This window comes from Glandiceps talaboti, chromosome 20, assembly GCF_964340395.1.
Source record: "Glandiceps talaboti chromosome 20, keGlaTala1.1, whole genome shotgun sequence".
NCBI lineage: Eukaryota > Metazoa > Hemichordata > Enteropneusta > Spengelidae > Glandiceps > Glandiceps talaboti.
The window spans coordinates 16,486,451-16,510,920 of NC_135568.1; the positions used below are offsets into that span (position 1 = coordinate 16,486,451).

Sequence of the window (24,470 nt, forward strand, 5' to 3'; positions counted from 1 at the left end):
CAGAACTTGTTATAGCAACATGCAATGGAATTTTCTCAAACAAAAGGCCAGGGTGACAACTGTAGCTGCACAAGTTCAGGATATGCATATTAAATCGCGCATACATGAACTTGAAACGCAAGTACAACATACACACAAGCGCGCTATGCATTTTTAAAACTAATTGCAGATGTCGTTCTCTGTATAGTTCTTCGAGATCGTTAGCCAACATGTGATTTTGGCCAATATTTCACAACAAAGTCGTGTTAGTAGTGAACTCTAACGCAAAGCTTATCAATACTCAGGTATATTATTGTTAAAAAAAGATTTAATTCCTGTATGAAACGCACGAACACATTTGAATCGTCAAATATGAAGGATGAAAGAATACATTTAAAATTATTAGTTGGGATCATGATAATATACAGATTCCGACACATTTCATGTTTTTCCTAGACTGTCTAAAACAATACAGTATTAATTTTCAACTAGAAAGCTGCAAACCTGTACTTCATACTATCTTTGGTTTGTACTTACGATTGTCACAACATGTATCCCACCACTCATCCTCACAGTTGCAGAATGATGTTGAAGGAGTACCGTGACCATGGCAACCAGGATTATTGCAACCACTACGTGAATCAGTCAGGGATTTCGAACAAGAACCACCACATCACTCTGTCGTTGTTTTATATCGTGTTCGTGTCTCTATACCACTTGTACCACACGGTACAGAACATGCACCCCAAGTAGACCAGGTACTGACTTGGCAATTCCTTGGTGGGGGTGGTGGAGGGGGGCTTCGACGACGACGACGACCGCTAAATATGCCATTACATTTTGGTATCAACAGCGCAATTAGTATTGGAATAAATATATAACGCACAGCTTTCATTTTGCTAACGATATGCCTCCAACAGACGCTTATGACACAAACAGCATGAAGACACTAACCAGAATGTTACTGTGTGAAGTCAGCATAGAGAGACAACAAGAAAGACGGATATAAATGTCAATTTATCATACTACATGTCAGAATATAATGACCTTTGTCTTGATAATGTCGTGATTTATAAGTACAGAGTCACGATTTTGTTATATTTGACGATTTACGCCATTGTACTTATTATATTTTTTGTGATTGATTTAATTGATACTGTCTGTCCAAATATACGATCACCGGGGACTCAAAGGAATTTTATTTATTAATACAAATAAGACATAAGTGTAAATATGAGGGGAACAGTCGCATGTTCGAATATGATTTGAAGGTATGGATACTAATTGTTCTCTTCGTCTCCACGATGAGATTGCATTATTTCTCTGTGCAATTTTACCACATTATGGTTTATTTGTACTTAATGTCATTCACGATCTCCTTGAAGTCAGACAAATTGGTAGTCGTGACCACAACTGTTGACACATCTCACCAGTTTACAGGGTGTCTATATAGATCCTGGACTATAGAAGATTTTGTACAATGTATTGATCTGTTACCTGCTGTCATGTCATATATGATACTTAATCAAAGCAATTTACACGTACCACAATATACATTGCATGGCTTATCGGTATTCACCAGTCACAGTACGTATGATAATGGATTAGTCTTTGTTGTACATAGATTTTGGTTTGTAGTATATATCTTGAGATGTTAATTAATCTTACTTGAACCATAGACGTCTATGATTGTATGTAAAGACATACCGAAGAACACACAAGAATAATCTTTGCTGTTGGATAAATCCCCTCCAAAACAACAACAACAACAACAACAACAACAACAACAACAACAACAACAACAAGAAGAACAACAACAACAGACAAAACGAAAACAAAAACAAAATAAAAATGAAAAGAAATAAAAAACACTTTTGGAAATTGAAATCGTCATTTTTAGTGCACAGATATCGATTCGAGTCAGTTTGAAAACATATCTCGGAACTACCGCTCAGCTTCAACAAAATTATAATTATTATTTACATCAAGTTCAGCAAAGCATATTAAAATCAAACAAGTACAATCATGCAGTTCAATGTCAATGCAAAATGCTGTACTATGCTTGACTGATCGTAGTAACTGTTCTAACATAGTAAACAACTCCTCCTTGGTATATAGCATTCAACTGACCGGAGAAATGTCCATGAAATCAACTATTCAAAAATAAAGTAGGCAAATATGATTCTTTCATACATATTAAAAAAACCCAATTATTTTCTATACATCCTGGTGCTAATAAGCAACATTTAGTCCGTTTGTCTAGTGTTTTATATTACTGTTGTCATGCCAACAGATCCTGTCATGATATTGGGCAATAGTATGTTACAACAAATCGTTTTCTTACAGCCTTCTGTGATTGGATCATATCATGTCACGTGGTATTAACTAGATGTCACAAGTAATACACTTATTTATGCATGGTGACCTTTTAGAAATTTGGGAAAGGAACAGATTGGAGCAAACTGTACATGACGTAATGTTTTGTCATTTATATAGCCACTTTGAATGACGACAAACATGATACAAAGACTGTAACCAGAATGTTGGTATGTGAAGTCATCATGGATATACTAAATTAAGTCCAAGTCTACGACATAGATGGTACAGTACAGGAAAATGAACAAACATCCCGACTAGGATATTGGTGGCTGTGGTATGCAATCACGCAATATTTCACTTTTTTATGCACAAATCTAAATAAAACATGAATAATTTAACAAATGAATAAAAATGATAACACTAATCCGAAATCCTGAATTTGTCACTCTAGCCATACATGAACCAGGGATGTATAAATACTCCTATATATCACACGTTTGTGAGTTTCTCTCCAACGTTTATGCATATACTAACCACCCATTCTGATTAAAATCTGATGTGGTGAAAGCTGCTAGTTGCCTTTATTTACCTCTATTTCTATCGTTTCGTGTCATTTGTTTTGTTCCGAGTGACCATCGCCTTCGGATCACCCGGAACAAATCTAAGGAATACAGACATCTAACCGCTTTCACCACAACATATTTTAATCAGATTGCACACCACCGGCAGCATGCATGAACGTAACACACATATACATACGCATAGACATGCGCACGCGCGTGCTTCCACACGTAGTTAAATAACATGTACATATATACCGAAACTGAATTAGTCTTGTGTTGCTAGTGCTCGGGATGTGAGAAATTATAAAGATGTCGTCATTTGTAAGATTTTTGAGTAATCACTGTGACGACAAACTACTTTAGTACTTAATATTGACCAACTTCAAAATCTCAAAAGCGAACATCATTGTATTTTAAGCGTACATTTGCAACGTCAAAGTCATAAAATGTGGGGACATTCTTGCAGAAACTACTACATATTCACCAATAAAATGGAAGGTAGTGGGATCAGACAAACCAGTATTAAAATTGCTACATTATTTCGCCGTCTGGCACGACAAAGTCTGAGCAACATTTCTACATCTCGATTGAGTTCGCCAATTTCAAATCGTCCACATAACTTTTTTCTATTTGAAAGGATAAAATGTAACAATTGTACTTACAGTTTTATTGCGCCAGACTACAAAATGTAGCTATGTTAGTTACATTTTGTCTGCCAGATGGCGTTTTGTTTCATGTTAACTAGCTTCCACAGATAGACGTAGTCAATATAGTACTTAAAGACCATTTTATAAATGGTCATGTATTACCAATATGAAATAACATCGATTCAAGAGTATGAAACTGTAGGTCCGTTTGCCATTGTTTTTGTACTTACGTTTATCGCAACATGTAGCCCACCACTCATCCTCACAGGTACAAGATGACAAAAGGGGAGTACCGTGACCATGGCAACCCGGATTGTTACACCCATTCCTAGTTTCAGTAAGTGATAATGGACAAGTACCACCACAACATTCTACCACTATTTTATATCGTGTTCGTGTCTCTCTACCACTTGTACCACAGGGCACAGAACAGGATGACCATGCAGACCAAGCACTGACTTGACAGTAAACTGGACCTTGACGACGACGCCGCCGCAAGCCACTACAGTTTGGTATCGACAACGCGAAAAGTACAAAGATGAACGTGAAATGCACAGCTCTCATTTTTACTGACGATGTTTACCAGCGTGAAGCAACCAGCATGAAGACACTGGCCAGAATGAAGACAGACAAACTCTACACAAACATACTCATAGAATAGGTGGTCATAGCTACTAATTTATCAAACTAAATGTCAGAATACAGTGACCATTGTCTTGTTGGAAATATTCTGGGTAAAGAATCATAATTTTATTGATTTTGACGATTTAGGGCTTTGTCTTAATAACGCTTCTTGTTTGACAGACTCAGATATGATGGCCGGCAAAGGAGCAAAGGCTGCGTCAAGCAATTTATCAAAACAGACAAGATTTAAGTGACATTTAGTGTAAATAAATGGCCCAACTAAATATGTGCAAACATGAATTGTGCAGATAATGGGCTTAGATACAAACGTCGTGATCGTTGTACATGGTAACTGAACGAAGTTGTGGCATGTGTGTGGATTAACTTAAATGGCATAAGTGTCCCTATGTTATCATAGACCCTACATGAATAAAATGTATTTCTTATCAATTTACCCAAGAATTTCCCCCACATCACTGTATCGTAGAATTTATACTGGAACATCATCACACCACCCCTTTTCTGTGATCATTTTGAGTACTTAGATACAAACATAAATATACATATTTCAAATATTGCAAAATGGAAATTAGGGGACACTTGTTAGAGCGCATATTTATCTGCCAACTCTGAGCAGTTCTAGAGGTGCAAAGACAACCTGCAGATGTAACCTTTTCTTTTATTATGGTAACCTTACAAGACATTTCTGGGGACATCATTCGAATTATTACACATACCTGAAAACAAATTGATCTTTGTGATAAGTAATCATAATATCTAGTTTTGTGATTCCGATCGATCAGGTTCCTTGACAAATCCAGGATTAGAACACATGTATTTTTATTATGACGCCGTTTGAAAAGAGGTCGGATTTCCTACTTTTTAATATTTTGATGGCCATGGTAAAATCAAAACATGTTTCTGTGTGCTACCGAGAGAGTTATTGTGAGTCACCTAAATGCTTGGTAGTAATAATATTTCATTAGTGAACTATGACCTGTACTTCAACCACTTCACCTACACCATGGTAAACTGTACTTCGGCAGAACTATGAACATCTTGTTCCTCGGATAATAATTTACAACTTACAGACATATATATAATTTGTATTTACTTTGACACATTGAAATATATGATTTATGAATGAAACTCTTGGTGTCAGTGTCAGTTGATCGTGTCAATTAAAAATCGCGTCATCCCGAGGCTCCGGGTTAAGTTTGCAATGTTAGCAGATACGAGTAATATTTGTGTCGGCCAATGATACACACAAAAACATTTAAAATTCTTATGCATGACCACACATACATACATACATACATACATACATACATACATACATATATACATATATATATACATACATACATACATACATACATACATACATACATACATCAATTTTATATATATATTGTTACAAAGTATATAATTGTATTATAAACAAACTAATTGTATCTAGGTTACCCGACCGCGTGATGAGGTCTAATTGATTAATGAGATAGTAATACGAGCTATGCCATGTTATTACTTGTAATTAAGTGAATGTTGCAAGTGTCACTACAAGTGATAAATCACAACTTTTAATGAATTCAACTATAGTGAAAAAGGGTATTTCCAAAACTGTTTATCTCTGAATTAAATTAACTGTAGTTCATAAACACTTCCTATATAAGGAAAATAATTGAAATTTACTGTAAAGATATTATTTACTAACCATATTTGTATTATGGAATGAAACTTTCAATTTGAATAAAATGTGAATGTAGGGTGTGTGCGAATAAGGTCAACTGATACGAGAAGAGATCTGGCGGGGCGGAAGAGAGCAACACGTCTGGATTTACGGTGACTGATCTGCGTCGTAGTAGGAATACTACGGGGAACTAATTGTTTCTATCTAGTCTGGACTGCTGTAAGTGAAGGAAAACGAATCCAAAGCTCTCGTATCGTTGGTTTAAGCATACACCTTCTTCACCAAAAGTAATATTTTGAGTGCTTGTGAGTTTATCCACTGAATACGTGTCCTGAGATTCTGGTACCTCTGAGATTGACTGTGTGCGTCTGAAGTTACAACTTGAATTTGGTCAATAGCTATCAACACCAAAGACAAGTCGGTAACAATATATATATATATATATAGTCTGATGATCGCAGCAGCATGATACATTGTATAACGACTCCTATAAGTATCTTACTTGATATTGTTATATATATATATATATATATATATATATATATATATATATATATATATATATATATATATATATATATATATATATAATATATATAAAATTGATGATGTCCGATGCGATTGAACACATGTATGTTGTGCTTCTAACTTTATTGATGTAGTCGAAGAATGTGACGGATGAGAAACGTTAACTTTGAGCCATGTATTGAAAATGACTGAATAATGATGCTATTCACGCACATTAATACAACCATATGTGTTGAGCCATTCTATCAGAAACAGTAGACCGTCTTACGGTCTAACTTTACTACGAGGTGAAAAATGGTAGTTCGTCATGAATTATGTGTTGGGCGTATTTAGGGTAACTTGAATTAAACGAAACTGGTACAATGCTAACTGTATGAGGGCGTAATACACAATCAATTTCCCATGACATTTCACAACGAGTATGCACTAATTGTAACAAATAAACACTGCCACACGATTAGATGTCGTTTAATTAAGTAAACGTAGCAGTGAAAATCTGACACAATTATCAGAAACACATTCATTTTAACTTCTGTAATGGAAAGACCTTATGGTCTGTCTGATTGTCTGTTTGCCCGCCTACCCGCCTATCTACATGTCCGTCAACATCGCAATAACAGATTTGGTTTGTGTAACAATGCTATGAAAATTACTGTTACATTTATATAATTTAAAATATCTGTATTTTAGGTGATAGGTTATAAAGCTTAAGGTCATACATTTATAATCAGCCTGTATTGGCGATGGCAAAAATATGTAGATGTCTTATAGCGTCTTTTTGAATGGTAAGCGGCACGACATTGCTGATTGTTTTAGGTTTTAATGGCATTGGTTGTTTCCAACTACTACCACTAGAGTAAGTTTACGTGAGGGCACTAGATTAAATATGCATCCTATATGTGGATCTGAATATAGTTGACAGGTGAAGGCTAGAACTCACGAAGACTAGATAGATGTATGCACAAAGGACATTGTTGGGACTGAGGCCAACATACCAACTTCACCACTTTGTCTCGAATATTTTACCGCACTGTTTTCCCTTCTATCATATGAGACCCACCCCTTTACTCACAACACAACTAAAAATTAATTCACGACTTGTCTTCGGCAGTGACTTGACTGACATGTTCTGATATTGTGGTACAATGGTCGCAGTCATGGGATGTGGCAACAGTGGTATGAGGTACCGGTGGATGGATGGATGTCAAAATCGCACAATAATGCAAAGTTAGTCAGTTTAACATGTGAATTTCCCTACTTCCATTTTTTAAAATACGGATCTCCACCGAGAACCGATTTGTGACATGTGGCCCTTCTAATAATAATTCCCCGGCCCACCCCTTTGTAATAATTGAAGGTTCCTACGATTCGTCGTGTCGTTCATCTGCCCTCAATGTTGTCCTATTTCCCAGGCGACATGGCACGTCGTATGTTTCATACTACATTCATGGTAGATCGGAAATTAATCAAAACATAGGATATAGTAATTAATCCACGATACACTTGTCCTACAGATATTGTATGTGATACACAATTAACTACTTACGGGTAGAAGGAAAACCATTGAAGGTATTTAGGTACTGTGTATTTGGTGACATCATATTTTGTATCTATTCAAATGTCGCACAGCATAGTATAGACCATCAACAGTGCCTGGTGTAAATTTGATTCCTATCAAAGTCATACATCGAGTAGTATTGTGGCAGAACAGTAAAACCATTGTCTTTATATGTAAATGTGTATAGTTCATTGTACAACATTAATATTTATTTTTTAAGTGATGTTACAGTATTCATCGTCACACGAATTCGTCTCAAGAGAACAATACACCAGTTTTACGCTAGTGTGTACAATTAAAGGAACTCAATATACAAAAAACCCAAACAAAACCCTTTCTTGGGCGTTTTAACGAACATTACGATACATTATATTACTCTGCAAAGGACAGGTACACATAGAATCACATTTAGTCAGTTGAAACATTTTATGATCTTCAAATGGACATTGGAACATTTGGATCAGTTTTTGTACATTTTGTGTCTATAAGTTAAGGACGACATGCAACGTTTACCAATCATACCCATACAACATAACATGTATATAGTCACGTGATTGAACAACGATCAAACGTTGACAATTTCTCATTTCCCCCATGATCGCCCTCTGTCGTCGGTGGTTCCGATGTTTATCAAGTCGATTTCTTATCACTGACCTATTTACAAGTTTGATAAACTGTTTCATTGGATTTCGGCCAATGAAGTGTTAGTACAATGGGTTTTCATTGTGTCCATATATAGTCATGGTTTTTCTGCTATTGTTAATACACCCCTTTATGAGACATGTAATACAATGAAATGGAACCTTCCTACCTTGTCAAATTAGAATCATCTCATCATAAGTGACCAATCATAACGTTTATAGGTAACCAAATGTACAATTCACGCCCACGCTGGTTACCGCCATGAAATAGTATATAACCAATGTTTTCTTATCCTATCTTTATTCCGTTCGACCGATGGTACCAATTGTGTAAGAACGATCTTTTCAACAATCCGGCATACTCCGAGTCTTCTTTCAAATGGCCCATCGCAACCCGCCACAGCAATGTGAGTATACACGCACAATCTCAAAACTGTTCGGTGGTACTTGACATCGTGGATATTAAGTTAATGGCTGTTTTCATTTTCAACTTACCTAAAGGAATTCCGAAAATCTTGTTTTCAAGAAGCACATTCATCAAAATCTGACTATTTTGTGCAATCCATCGATCTGAAACCTGTTGTAACTATACCAGCAATTTGAATATGTATACATTTTCTAAAGTGCTACATTTTTGCGGCGATTCGTTCATGTTTGTGCAAACACATCGAAACTGTGTAGATATTTAAGTCTTTTTACAAAATTGACGGAGAAGTTCTTGTTTTGCTGACGTTATACACATGTTCATGTTGATTAAATTAATTTTGGCCACATGAACAGAAAACTCGGCCTCAGTTTATTGTTGGTTTATTGTTCCCCTTTCACACGTTCACTCCTACTTGATGATTTTGAATTTTGACATGTATGACTCCCATCATATATATGCTAATAGGAAATGCAAAAAGGTTTAGGTGGAAAGAGGTAAATAATGTCGAGTAACTGAACTATCGAAAATTACTGCCACTTGAAGCTGACAAAGTTTAGCAAAATATGATAAGACAATTGGTCAATTTAGCCAAATATTAATTTTACTATGTGGGCATTTATTTTTTGTCAAAAGTGGTCATAGGAGAAACTTTGTGTTGGCTCATGAAATTTTGTCCTCCCAATCCAATACGTGGAAAATGACGCATCTTCTAGATAATATATTAGCAATTCTATATTACATACTGCGAGTACTTAGCGATGACAATAGATGTTATCTTCCTGAGGTTTTCAACTGGCTTGGTACTTAACATAGCCCCATTTACATGTAAAAGGTTAACTCTGTACTGCCCTCAGTTGTAATTATTACTATATGTAGTATTGGAGTATTTTGTAATAAAATTTGTACTACTTTACAATAGCTGGCCTGAGTTTTAAAAAAATGAATGAGTTGATTTAATTTGTGATAAGATCCAAATTTTAATACTATGCGAAGAATGTCTAGTGTCATTAAATTTAACATTCCTAACGTTTTTCGGTATAAATTCTCAAACAGGACGTTACACTCATTTTACATTAACTAGGGTGTAGCTTTCGATTAATGTGGTTTTGTAACATAGTTCGTTATCGTTTTTTTAATCATTACAAAAGTTACAATAACTTGATCATTCTGGATATACGCTCTCAAAGTTCACCATGTAGATAGCAGTGGAATTTAGCCAACACTAAACCGGGTATGCAAATACATAAAAAAGTTCATAGAGGTAACATGATTTAATGGAAAATTATGTTCCAAAATGTTAAAGGGAGAACAAGATATAAAAAGAAAAACATAGTAGCTGAGAATATAGAACACTTGGGTACTGTACTCCCGGGGAAAAGCAACCTCCTGTAGTTACGTTGCAATAAAACAAGTCTTCATAATAGTTAATCAATATAGCAGTGTACATACTAAATTAAGTTACTTTAGTTTCAGATGTATATAATTATATCGTAAATTGTCTTTTTCTCTTAACAGTTTCCCCCAAATTTGAATCTTTAGCCACAGTTGCTATTGATTTTGGGACAACCTACAGTGGATTTGCATTTTCGATTAACAATGAAGTTGCTGCAAGACGTGAGGTTTATGAGTATAAATGGAAAGGTGAAGACGGGAAAGATTATCTGAAGGTACCTACTTGCCTTTTGTTGAACCGTGACTTGTCCTTCAATGCTTTTGGCCTCAGCGCAGAGAATCGATATTTAGAACTAGCTGAAAAGGAGGATCAAGAAAGCTATTTCTTCGACAAATTCAAAATGGACTTGCACCACGACTCTGGAGCTGTAAGTATTTCGCAATGATACACACAATTATATAATGTTCTCTCCGAAACACAATGCTAAAGACGTTTATTTTTCTTTTTACATCCTAATGGAATATTGCTGATTGTTGCAAGCTTGTAATGTTACTGTGATAAGTTCAGAAGCTTAGTCTGTCGTATGTAGTACAACTGTGTTGTCGTTACCATGGTAACGGTTTGTATTACAGTTCAGAACGCGTTTACATTATTACTTCCTTGTAAATGGACTTTGATTGTGATTGATGCTGAATAAACGTCCATGGTACACCTGGCTGTCACAAATGAGGCACCTGGCTTACACCTCAATCGAGTGTAGCGCGAGTTTGTACGTTATATTATAGTTGGGACCTATATATTTACGATCTGGAGAATGCCATTATGCCGAACGAAGTCTTGGTCTACCTCAGTCATGCCAGTAGATAAGATAAAGGAACAATTACACGTCCACAATTCAACATACTTAGTTATCTTACCACATAGGCAAACTTCAATACACTGTAGATAATTTCATGTATATGCCCAGTCCACCATGTTAGGTTAAATACCAAAAATCCTTAGGTTTGCCTTCGCAACTCAATAATTTTGTCCTTTCATTATCACCCACCAATCCCATCCCCACTATCGCCCGTGGACTATTTGACGCCACGACATTTATTATTAAGAAAGACAAAAATACTATGACATCACCGGTACTCTGTCAAAGGTGTCTCTTAAAATTGCAAACATCTGTGTATACTATTATAAATTTGAACATATGATTCAAAGTGACTGGTGTCTGTTCAGAAGCTGTACTGACAATGCGTATTAGAAGTGGTTACGTTTTGATAGATTCGAATATGACCGAAACGATTGAACCATTAAACAGTAATAATCTTTACTAATATTAAGTGGCTTTTATGAATTCTACTGCAAAGACACTTGAAACACTTTTCGGTAATCACCTCAAACCATTGCATACCCACCAAATGGCAATACTCGACATTGTCTACACGAGCCATGTCAACATCAGAAAAATCATAACCACAGTCCAAACTTGACGAGCTATGATGGCATAGTGGCATCAGCTGAGCCTAACAATAGTACCATCAAAATTATGATTGCCACTTTAAACAATATCCGTTGCATATCTGTTTTACTGTATCGAGTCAGGGTTTACAAGTACAATCATAAATGTTACGTAGAGTTGGGGAACATAATGATTCATTTGAAATGGAAGAATCAATAGTATTTCTTTGTGACGCTGCTCACTGCGGTTTGACACAAGTATGTGTCAATTCCAAAGTTCACCGGAGACTTATAACTAATATATAGGATGAAAATTAATCACATACTCTCTGCTTTGTAAAGACATAAAAGTCATTGAATAAAACACTGACAAAATATAGCCCTAGCTCATGTAACCAATTTCCTGTTGCCCAGCTATGAACAAGTACCAGTTGCATATAATAATTTATATTGGGGCCTGAGGTGTCACCGTTGGCTTTGTTTGGGATGCAAGTGTTAAGTGTACAGTTATGAAGAAACAACAACCACATAAAGGCTGAGTTTGCAATGATCACATCTATATTTACAATCGGCACAAGAGATACGAATACATACAAAAAGTACTCAATACATATATACAATTACATACATCAAACATCTAATAAATACAATAAATGTCATCAATTAATTGTAATCCAACTGGACAGTATGCTGTGATGGATTAATGACTTATGCCAAGTATATAAATAGTTCAATATTCAAATACTTCAAATACAATAATTTCTAACATCTACTTTAATTAACTTCCAATGAATTCTGAATCTCGTCGAGGTAGGATACCGGCTTGTCAAAATCTCAATTTAGAATGCAACGCTTCAATGAAATACTTAGTAGTTGTAGGAAACTCGGGATATTCCCACGTATCACTCCATAAATTCAATCTAGATTCTATTATTGTTCTAAAGTCTTCATTCACCAATGAAGGTACTCAAAATCAGAGGTTAAGTATCAATGTATCCCAATAAATTAAAGTTAGTAACTTGTACGATTCAACTCAGAAATCTGGAATTACAAAAACAATAAAGTTAATCAATTATTCAATGGGATTAATGTATTCAGTGGCAGTATAATTAATTTATCGTTAAGTTCAACTGTAAAAGAATCAAATACAAACTAATTAATTATACAATGGAATTAATGTGTTCAATGACAATATAATTAATTCATCATTTAGATCAACTGTGTCAGGAATCAAATACAAACTAATTAATTATACAATTGAATTAATGTATTCAGTGACAATATAATTAATTCATCGTTCAGATCACTGTGTCAGGAATCAAATACAAACTAATTAATTATACAATGGAATTAATGTATTCAATGACAATATAATTAATTCATCACTCAGATCAACTGTAAAAGAATCAAATACAAACTAATTAATTATACAATGGAATTAATGTGTTCAATGACAATATAATTAATTCATCATTTAGATCAACTGTGTCAGGAATCAAATACAAACTAATTAATTATACAATGGAATTAATGTATTCAGTGACAATATAATTAATTCATCACTCAGATCAACTGTGTCAAGAATCAAATACAAACTAATTAATCATACAATGGAATTAATGTATTCAATGACAGTATAATTAATTCATAGTTCAGATCAACTGTGTCAGGAATCAAATACAAACTAATTAATTATACAATGGAATTAATGTATTCAATGACAGTATAATTAATTCATCATTCAGATCAACTGTGTCAGGAATCAAACACAAACTAATTAATTATACAATGGAATTAATGTATTCAATGACAGTATAATTAATTCATCATTCAGATCAACTGTGTCAGGAATCAAATACAAACTAATTAATTATACAATGGAAGTAATGTATTCAGTGACAATATAATTAATTCATCGATCAGATCAACTGTGTCAGGAATCAAACACAAACTAATTAATTATACAATTGAATTAATGTATTCAGTGACAATATAATTATTTCATCGTTCAGATCAACTGTGTCAGGAATCAAACACAAACTAATTAATTATACAATGGAATTAATGTATTCAGTGACAATATAATTAATTCATCGTTCAGATCAACTGTGTCAGGAATCAAACACTAACTAATTAATTATACAATGGACTTAATGTATTCAGTGACAATATAATTAATTCATCGTTCAGATCAACTGTGTCAAGAATCAAATACAAACTAATTAATTATACAATGGAATTAATGTATTCAATGACAGTATAATTAATTCATCATTCAGATCAGCTGTAGGAAGAATCAAATACAGACTAATAATTCATTCAATGGACAGTGACGACATCAGTAGATTTACATGCAAAATAAATAATTTACTGAACACTGTGCACTCCACACACGTAGAAATACATGTACTTGCAGACGAGTAGCTCTCTGTACCATTTCAACTTTATAATTCAGCTCAGTAGTTTCAGCAACGCGTCTTTTCTTCTCAGCTCCAATTCTCTCTCTCCTGACATTCTTTACTTCGTCCTCAGCTCTCAGGAATACTTCTTCTACAGACCAGGGTCTACAAACACTGCTTTCGTAGTACTGAGACATAAATAGAAACGTCCAAAACACAGGCAAATAAGTGAGTTACTGAACACTGTACACGCTCCACATACATAGAAACACGTGTTACTTGCCGACGAATGGTCCTCATATCAGCTTACAACTTCATACATTTTGCTGTTTGTCTTCTTTCAGCATAGTTGAGTATAGTCCTGCTTACATGACGGTGCACGAGTCTATATTACTGACTTGACTCTAAACACCGTCATGCAAAGAGCAATAGAGTCGGCCAATTACGACACCACAAGCAAAATGTATGTGTGCCGATTGCAAGAGAATTGCCTAGCCAATGATCAAATATTAGCAATCGATCGAATATCTATACGCCATTTCCATTCCTCTGACGGTAGTATTCCCTGCTCAGATCACAAAAAGCGTCGAAATCGGACCTTTTCAAGTTCGAACTGCAACATTCAAATAACCCTCGTTAACACCACCATATTTGATATCGTTGAGTGAGATGAATAATTACCCAGAGACACTTGCGCCGACGTACGTAAGGAGAAGTGATTAAATTTACGGTAGAACTTGAAAAGTCCGATTTTGATAGTTTTGGTCATCCGTTATAGGACTTTTGCAGTCAAAATGAGGTAAACCGACTAAATAATAGATTTGTTGTAATATTTGACCACTGGGCGATTTTATTCCTTAGTTACCGGCATTTTTGTAAGTCCGTATTTCGCGGCTGGCTCTTTCCATGACTGAGGTAGGAGGGACAATTATCAGAATCGAGTCCCGGATTACTCCGCATGCAAGCAGGACTAAGTTGAGTAAGGCAGCAGTCAAGTTGCCCTCTGAAATTGACTTCAGCTCAGTACTTCAGCAACGTGCCTTTCTTCTCCTTCTCTTCAGCCTCAGTTCTCTCTCCGCCTTTCTCTAACTTCTCTATCTCCTACCTTTCTTTCCGTCTCCTCTGCTGCATGCGTGCTTCCACCAAGTTCGAGCTACTAACAAGTTACCAGGGGGGGGGGAACGATACCTACCACGTGATATGGTTTGACCCCTAGAACAATAGAGCGTGACCCCGCTGCACTACAACTTAGTACAAGCGAGTATTTCCCGTTTTTCAATGAATTTTGAGTGTATATGTAAATAATTTCTCAAGAAAAATTCCACATTTGTTGTAAAGCTATAAAGCATCATCCCAAACTGCTTAAATAATATCAAAAACGTCCAGTTGTGAAATTATTTATGTTCGAATGCAGGAGACAGGTCAAACTACTTAGTCAGAGCTTTCGACGAACGCTATTTTCCGATGTTTTTTCACAGAAGAACACAATGTATTCAATGAAAAAAATCAACATTTATACATTTTGATTCATGATGATTTACGTTATATCTTGCCACCACTAAGTGCTCCACGAATAATGACTATACGGCAGCGTCAAAGAGTAGTCGAAACTGTCTTAATTTCAAGATGGCGACGCACGCCTCGTCATATTCCTATAAGGGGTGGACCATTTGATATCCTGGGGGGGGGGGGCTTGGAAGATTTCGGGGAAAAAAATGATGCCAAGTGGATTTGCTTGAAAAAAAAATCCGGATATGAGTGGGTGATGGAAAAAAAAAAGATGGACCACTGCTGCTAGAAAAAAAAATATCTTGATAGGGAAATGATGCACAGGTTCGAGTATACTGTTCAACCTGCTCGTACCTCTCCAACCAGGACACTTGTCAAATCATGACGAACAGTTTCAAACACATGTCAGGGACCAGTCAGTTTCGTTAGCCTGTGGTACATATATATATTTGTTCTTGTCTCTGTTTCTTTCATAAATGGTTTAAATATTACTTCATGTAAGGGCTCAAACATAACTATACATAAAATTATACATATAATACATGTATTACCTAGCTACCACACTAGTTACATGTAATTTTTTGGCTGTTTCACAATCAGTGCTTCACTTATCTTGCACTTTGGGGCAAAAGTGAACTTGACTGTTTTGTAACGGTAATCTTCATACTATTACTATTGGATAGTTTATAAAAGAACTTACTTATTGTCTGTGAATGGCCTAAACATTGCCTTTTGAAGTAAAAATCCTCCAGGGCTTCTCGGGGGAGACCCCCTAGAACCCCCCCCCCCCATTCACACACACTCACACAAGAGGTACACATATCCCAGTCTTAAAGCTCTTCCTCTACAGCTTACTGTCAGATGCTATGAAACTTTATTCATGGGGTCAGTGACTTTTTGTTGGCCCAATGGGAAATAATTAAGACTGACACCCCCATCCCCCCAAGCTGGAGAAAATGACCTGTCTATCTAAATGTCTGAGCTCACCAATCAAATTTCCGATTTGTATTTTCAGTGTGTCATCATACCATGGCATAAAAACTGTCAATGATGTTTATTTAATTGAAAATCAAACATGTGTGAAATATGTAGTTTTCTAAATAATATCTGTGTGTGATAGAACAGCATCTTTTTACTCTCTGTATTACCCTGTGTGAAAACCAAACAGGAAATTGTGGCAACAAATGTAGGTGTTCAACGTTGACGTAAAAAAAAAATCCGGATATCTCAAAGAAGTAAAGAAAAAAAAAGTTGCCAGCATAGGCGAAGGAGAAAAAAAATAATTCTCAGGCAAGCAGGTGGGAAAAAAAATAATGACTCTCCACCAATCTCCCCCCCCCCAGGATATCGAATGGTCTACCCATAATGTAACGTTGTACTAGTAATAGTACCATACACTTTCGAACAAACCACTTTGCCAGAAATGCTGTTATAAATACAAAAAAACACCGTAAATCTCACATTTTTATTTTATTTTATATAATACATTTTTTCGTGTCATTGTCGTATAACTAGGGCCACCCTGGATACATTATGCAGCGATCACATATAATATTTCTGACGGGAGTACTCCTCACTCTCTCTGCAAGAAATGCGTCGAAGGCACAACCAGTTTCATTTCACTGGGAACAGCACGTATCTGAAACAATACACATGTAAAAATGTTAAACAACTACATAGTTTACTTGTCGACACGAATGAAACTTCATTTTTCAGTAAGTACGGCAAGACAGAGAACGCAGAAAGAACGTAAACTTATGGGCGTTAGACCGGGTGCGGTACGTTATGCCAGGCGTAGTGCACTGATCACCTGACCTCGAGCTTGCACACTAGCGTACTAGACGTAGACGTCGCTTGCTGGACGTTGAATGTCACAACTATCACAGTCATTAATTATCAATGGACATGTAGGTATCCAACAAATGCTGCCTTGAAGTTCATTCTAGAAAATGGAATATCCATGTGCTTTTTTCATTTTGGTAAAAACGCGACCGCGACCTACCGAACTACAAATACAATGAACTGCAGGCCGGCATGTAGTCTTGCTGCTAGACGTTCGGGCTTTTTTTCGATGCTATAACTATAAGCGAACGAAGTTCGCATGTGAGGGCCTGCCCGAACATCCTCGATAGTGTTGTTCGGCTGTGTGTCGTATTTTATCGGAAGAACATCCGAGGGCTAGCTGATAGACTAGCCGGCATGTACACGTACGGTACGGTATACATGGTCACGTCGCTGAATACTTTTCGATCTGATTTGGTACCAGTACACATAATAAATTACGATGGCAAAAATAAAGGAAAGACGAATTTAAAACGTATGAAACGTGAAAATGTACGTACCTTGTCAATCTGTTGTCAACAGCGAATTTGTATCCAGTAGTACACAGTGCTAGGGGTAGGCAGGAAGTGCACTCGACAGTGTATCAATACTGAATGAGCTTCATTGCGCTGACGCGATAGCGTGTCACGTGACAGGCATCGCCCCCCCCCCCCCCTGCAAGTTACCACTGCCCACTGTCCAAGGTCAAGTCCCAGGGTTCCTTAGTTAGGTCGAGTAATAGCGCCCTCATGATAAAGCTGCAAATACTTTTGTTTATATCATCTGGTTACACTCAGAAAAAAGTGGGCTGAGGCCTTTTGGGAACAATCAGAATTTACGGCTGGAGAGACTGAAGCTAAAGAAATCGGATCAAGGTGTTTCCACCCCTATACGCTCGCCGAAAATTTATGCCTCCAAGAACCCGACGATTTTCGTATCGCTCCCCGCCTAACAAACACTACACATAATAAATTGATGCCTGTAGTTCTAACATGTACTCTGACATACTTCAATAGCCTAGAGGGCTTCCCTTCAATCTTGCTTTATGAGAAGAGACGGCATCACTGAAAAAGACTTCGAAAAAGAGACATATGTAGAAACCCATTCAGAAGCACAAACTATTAAAATTATACAGTGTCACACAATTTAAAGCTATAGAATACTTCAATATGGTTTTCAACACCTCAAATACTTAGCAATTTACTCCAGTACATGTTTGTTATCTGGTCCTTGTCCTTATTTTAATTTCCTCGCAACAAATTATGTACAGTAAGGCGAGAACTACTATATGCTTTCTTATGAACATTACAAACATACCGATGTATTAAGTTACAAGGCACTACTGGAATATCGAAACGTTACGGTCACTAAATGTTAAAGTACAATAGTTACATGTCTTACCGAAAACAAAGTCTTTTCAGTTGTTTGTAATTAAATAATGATTCTAGGTCAAGGCTGAGTTTATTTGATATATTTCCATTTACAGGTTATCGATAGGAATATGAAAGTGAAAGCGAAAAATGGTAAATCTGTACCTGCGCTCCTAGTGTTCTCTGAGTCATTGAGGTGTATCAAAACGAAGGCGCTAGAAGTTTTGAAAGTTCAATTTGGACATGCTTTTGAATGTAAAGACATTCAATGGGTTATCACTGTTCCTGCAATTTGGCGACCATCATCTCGACAGTTTATGAGGGAAGCAGCAGAGAAGGTGAGCATACACATCTCATGTCACTCGTCCCTTAGATGTCACATTGCACTATAATACATACATGTACTGACTTCACTAACTATAATATGATCATATACTATGAATATAACTGCAATATAGGAGAAAAGTAATAGTAGTTTCCACCTATAGGGAGTCTTTGAGTGTCAAATATTTAGCCAGAAAACAAGAAATGCTTTCATCACTGGTAGGATTTCACACAATGGGTATTGCACATTTAACGTGCCTCTGTACATATTGTTTGTTAGGATGTGAATGTTGGGGGCGGGGGTTATTTTTAACAACAACAACCAGAATTCCCCTGTACATAAATTTGAAGATAGCTTTAACTTTCTTATTTCTACATTTCAAGGTAACAAAATAATTCATAGATGCATATTCTCAAATTCTCTTTTTCAAAGGCGGACATGTTAACAACTGGCAATAGGGATCAGCTTAAAATTGCCTTAGAACCAGAAGCTGCCTCGATATTCTGCAGGAGAGAAAAGATGTGGCGGCTTGAAAATAAAACAGACCAGGGAAAGGCATACATGGTCGTCGACTGTGGAGGTATGTATGTGTCATTGGTATAGTTATGGTATTGTATGAGTATAGCTATGAGAGTTTTCCACTGCTCAAGTACATGTACATCAGTTAGTGTGAGTGTATGTCCATATTAGTGTATTTAATAATCTTTACCGCCCGTATATGGGTTTTGCGGATCGAGGTTGTGCTTTGGAAGGGCCCAACTTTGAGAGGGCCCATAAGCCATACGACCGATAAGGTAATGTTACATATAATGTTAATGTATTATATACCACTTGAAGTGCTAAAATACTTTTGCAATAAATAATTTGGGCATTATTAGAGAAATTACACTGAAAATTCATCGCCATTACGTTCGTTGTAAATCTCGGCATATATATGTACATGCCAAGGCCTCATCAGATATATGGCCTGGTGGATTGATTGCGGTATGTTCATATATATGCACACACGCATTGTTGGAATCGCACGAAACACACAAACGCACAAAAACGGAAAAGATGTAACACAAAATTACCGTTAACAAGGTTTGGCATTTAATCAAATTTATGGTAATTTGACTGTACAACACATGTTTTGGAAAATAAAGTTGTATACGGTGGTTGAATACCTGCCATGATGAACGGCATGCATGCATGTGTTACTACGCTGAAGTAGGCTGCTGTAAGATACTGACCTATATTCAGTGGTAAGTTCAACACAACGTAATCTCAGAGGTACCAGATCTCAGGACACGTATTCTGTGGAATAAACTAAAAAAAGACTCAAAAGATTACTATTGGGTAGAATGACATATACGATTTTGCAGCTATGGGAATGATTCAATCAAACTTCTCAATTTAGTTACAGCCAGGAATCAAAGTTCCTTGGAATGTCTTTATTTGTCTCGGTAGAGTTCTGCTCACGAAGCGCATTCAAATCCGTGTTTCTCAGTTAAGGCATCAAGCCAGTCTGCCAAAATGTTTGACACAAATTCCATTGTGCTTCAACCGTATACGTCACCAACATTTTATTTAAAACTAATGTTCATTATGGTTAACAAACAAGTTGTTTACAGCAAAATTGACTCTCTTATCCTTATTTAGAAAGTACTCATTAATACAATTAATTGAGTTCAGAAATAGCAGAACTCTCTAGAATATTCTTAGTTAAAACTGCTGTTGAAATCAATTGGGGCACAATTTATTTCACAACCATCTACCACGGCTGTGGAAAATATAGCTCGCTGTCAATCATCGTTTGGTGGGGCAATGCCACAGTCGATGACCGCAAACGCCTCAGTCGAATCGTTAGCACTCCCAGTAGCAATATTGGGTGACAACTTCCTTCTCTTAATTATCTGTATAGTACTCAAATAAAGAAAATAGCTTAGTAAACGGTGATTTCCATCCAGCACTTAATTTATTCGAACTTATGCGCTCAGGCGAGCGGTACCGTTCGATCGAATCAGGTTCTAATCGCACATTGTTTAGCTTTTACCCAACTGCAGTCCGCACTCTTAATGAATTAAATTAAGTTCTCCGAGAGCGCACCAATCGTGTGTTAGGAGACCTCTTCACAGTACTATTTTTGTAAATTTTTCATTGCATGCAAAATCAATGCACACTTCATTAAATGTGTACCAGTATTATATGACAATAAAACACATGTTACATTTAAAATGTTACCATCCACTGCAGCAGTAACTATCTTTTCAGTGATATCTAAACTTTTGTTTGAAATAACAGTGTACCTTAAGTTTATTTCTGTTATGCTTGTTTTAAGTTTGCGTTGTTTTAAGTTTGATGTTCTGTGTTTTATTCATCTTATGTGCTGTATTTTTAATTTCGTACTTAGGGTTCCTCGAAAGAACCGCGTTGCACATTGAAATATCACTAAGTATATATATGCAATGATTAAAAGAGTTATATTCAGAATTTATTTTAAATAAAAATTCAACAAGTTAATGTGATCACATTTGCAAGATTGCACTGTGGTGGATTTGGTTAAGTGTTAACTTGTACACATGTTGACCGATCGCGAATGCAACATCATACATGTTTCCTTGAGGGAATGTGAGTAAACCCAACACAAACTTCAAGACGGCGAAACCAAAGGGAAACAGTCTTAATTGGGGTGCCCCACAAGCCAAGGGGAAACTGTCGTATGATGTTGCACGAGTACGATCAGTCAACATGAGTTTTATAACACGGCACATCATTTGCCGCACTGCATGCTGTGCCTAAACAGTATGAAGTTACAGTGCATGCATACTGTAGGGTTACCATATGACCAAAGTGAAGACAGTTTCGGAAACAGTAATTTTAAAAAGTTTACGTCTTTGATAATTACAATTACCAACTTTGTTCATTCCAAATTCTTTCTGACACATGAGTGGCAAGTTTGTCTTCAGGAAAGTGTATAATTAGGTTAGCGTGACTGACACATTCCAATACGCAACCCATGTACATTCCTCGTAAAGGCTGTGAGCAAAGGCACTCGACAGTAACAAGGTGTTATTTAATTTGCAAAACCTGCCGTAGTGCGAGAATGGTAAAATATTCAAGCCGTTGTTTTGTTTTGGAAGAAATCACAAAGTGTGTTTAATTTTTTTTAAGGTGGTACTGTCGATGTAACCATTCACAAGATCACACATGACAACAAGATAGAAGAACTATATAAAGCTACTGGTGGAGGATGGGGCGGAATGAATGTAGACTTGGAATTTGAAAAGCTGTTGACAGAAGAGTTAGGGAGTGCATTTGTTAGCGATTTTCAGAAGAAACACCCAAGTGGTTGGGTTGATATAATGAGGGCTTTTCAAACAGCAAAGTGTTCTGATAGAGCGGCTGATGGCGAGAATACAAGAGTTAAAGTGGATAACATAGATTTTGTTAACTATTGTCGGGCCAGCACTAGAATGACGACTAATTTTGACAATATGTTAACTCAATCTATGAAGAAGCATAGGGTATCAGTTACTCGAGGTTCTCTTGTACTACCGCCAGATGTCATGAAATCGCTTTTCCAGCCATCGCTGCAAAACATCAGAGAGCATTTGCTGGATTTACTTAAAATGGAGGATATGAATAAAATCGATTTCATATTCCTAGTTGGTGGGTTTTCAGAGTCGAAATTGCTTCAGGAAGATATCAAAGCAGCAGTGGGGGGAGGTAAGCGTATCTTTGTGCCTGGCAAAGGCACAGCGGCAATTATGGAGGGAGCAGTTATGTTTTCAGGCCAGACAAATGTTATTAAATCAAGGAAATCTGCCCTCACATATGGTACAGATGTTTCAAACAAATTCGACGAAAAGATACACGATATTAGTCACCGTTATGTTGATAGAGAAGGGGTAGAAAGATGTAGGGATGTGTTTTTCACCTTAGTTACAGTGGGTGAAACAATCACTACAGGTAACACACGCAGGTTTACCTTCAACCCCATATATAAAGATCAAGAGAGTGTCAGATTTGTATTTTTTGTAACTGAAAAAAGGGAGGCTACCTATACAGATGATGCAGGCGTTGAACAGGAAACCGCTAGCCTATGTGTACCCAGCCCTTACACAGAGAAAGGAAGTAATAGGAAAATCAACATGGATATACGGTTTGATGATACGGAAATTAAGGCTATAGTCACTGATGTAGAATCAGGGCAAATAAGGCAAGCCGGTTTGAGCTTACAAATAGCTTAACAATGAGAAAATGTAATACTTGTGAAGTAGTAAAATATAAAGTGATATCAGTAGTATGCAGGAAAGTTATCCTGGCCCTTACTCTACGTGTAATATGTAAGAATAATGACTTTGAAAAGATAGAAAAATACGGCAGCAGTCACAATCTCATGGAACTGAGATAATGATTAGGCGTTACGTTAGCATACGGGAGGGGAGGAGGATACCTTTTAAACAGTATATCAAGTGTCATTGCTGTTGGCAAACACAGATACCTAATCTAATGCGAACAACTTCTTTGGATTTTTATTCCGTTATATAGAAAGCAATGTCAACCCCCAAGTAGGTGTTTATGATTATAGTCCTAGAGGGTATTGTTTTACATGAAACATGAATTAAAATCCCATCAATGTAAAATGTAGGGTTTATTAAAAGGAATAACATATCTTTGTGGAATTCGATTAATGTATGTGACTGTCTTTTAATCATGAAGTGCATGCATTATGTTCATTTGTATCCTTTTATGAATAGAAAACAATATATTGTCATGTTCTACCGGAACTGAGTGTCACTGAATGTCATTCTTTTCTAAATACTCGATATAGCGAAACACCTAGGACATGGTATAGTTAATCCTTTCAATGTCTTTGTATTGTCTAAATGCACAGAAGTATTGTAAAGTACATGTCATCAAAATCACAGAGTATAATCATCGCACAATTGCTATGACAGATTTAGACCCCCAATACGTGTGGCGTACTCGGGGTATTTGCATGAATGCTTGCCCGTATTTTTTATGAGCATAGCGAGAGAAAGTGCAGCAGAAAACACTCCAAGCACAAGTGCAAATACTCCTGAGTACCCACACGGGAACTCATGCAGAAACAGAGTTCTATTACTATTGAATATGTTTGTCTGAAACAACAAATTTCCATAAAAATCATAGAAATCATGGCGGTCGATCAAGGGCTTCGTGTGTACGAACGATCGCATCCTCATTTGCATATTATTTGCAAG

At 36.4% G+C, this 24,470-nt stretch overlaps 1 protein-coding gene across 1 annotated transcript; it reads left to right on the forward strand.

Moving 5' to 3' along the window:
- Nucleotides 1-18,592: 18,592 nt before the first annotated feature.
- LOC144450615 (heat shock 70 kDa protein 12A-like) lies at nt 18,593-23,474 on the forward strand. The gene is made up of 4 exons (XM_078141260.1): nt 18,593-18,640; nt 19,034-19,255; nt 19,675-19,822; nt 22,396-23,474. The coding sequence occupies exons 1-4, from the start codon at nt 18,593-18,595 to the stop codon at nt 23,472-23,474; spliced, it is 1,497 nt and encodes a 498-aa protein (XP_077997386.1).
- Nucleotides 23,475-24,470: the final 996 nt, after the last annotated feature.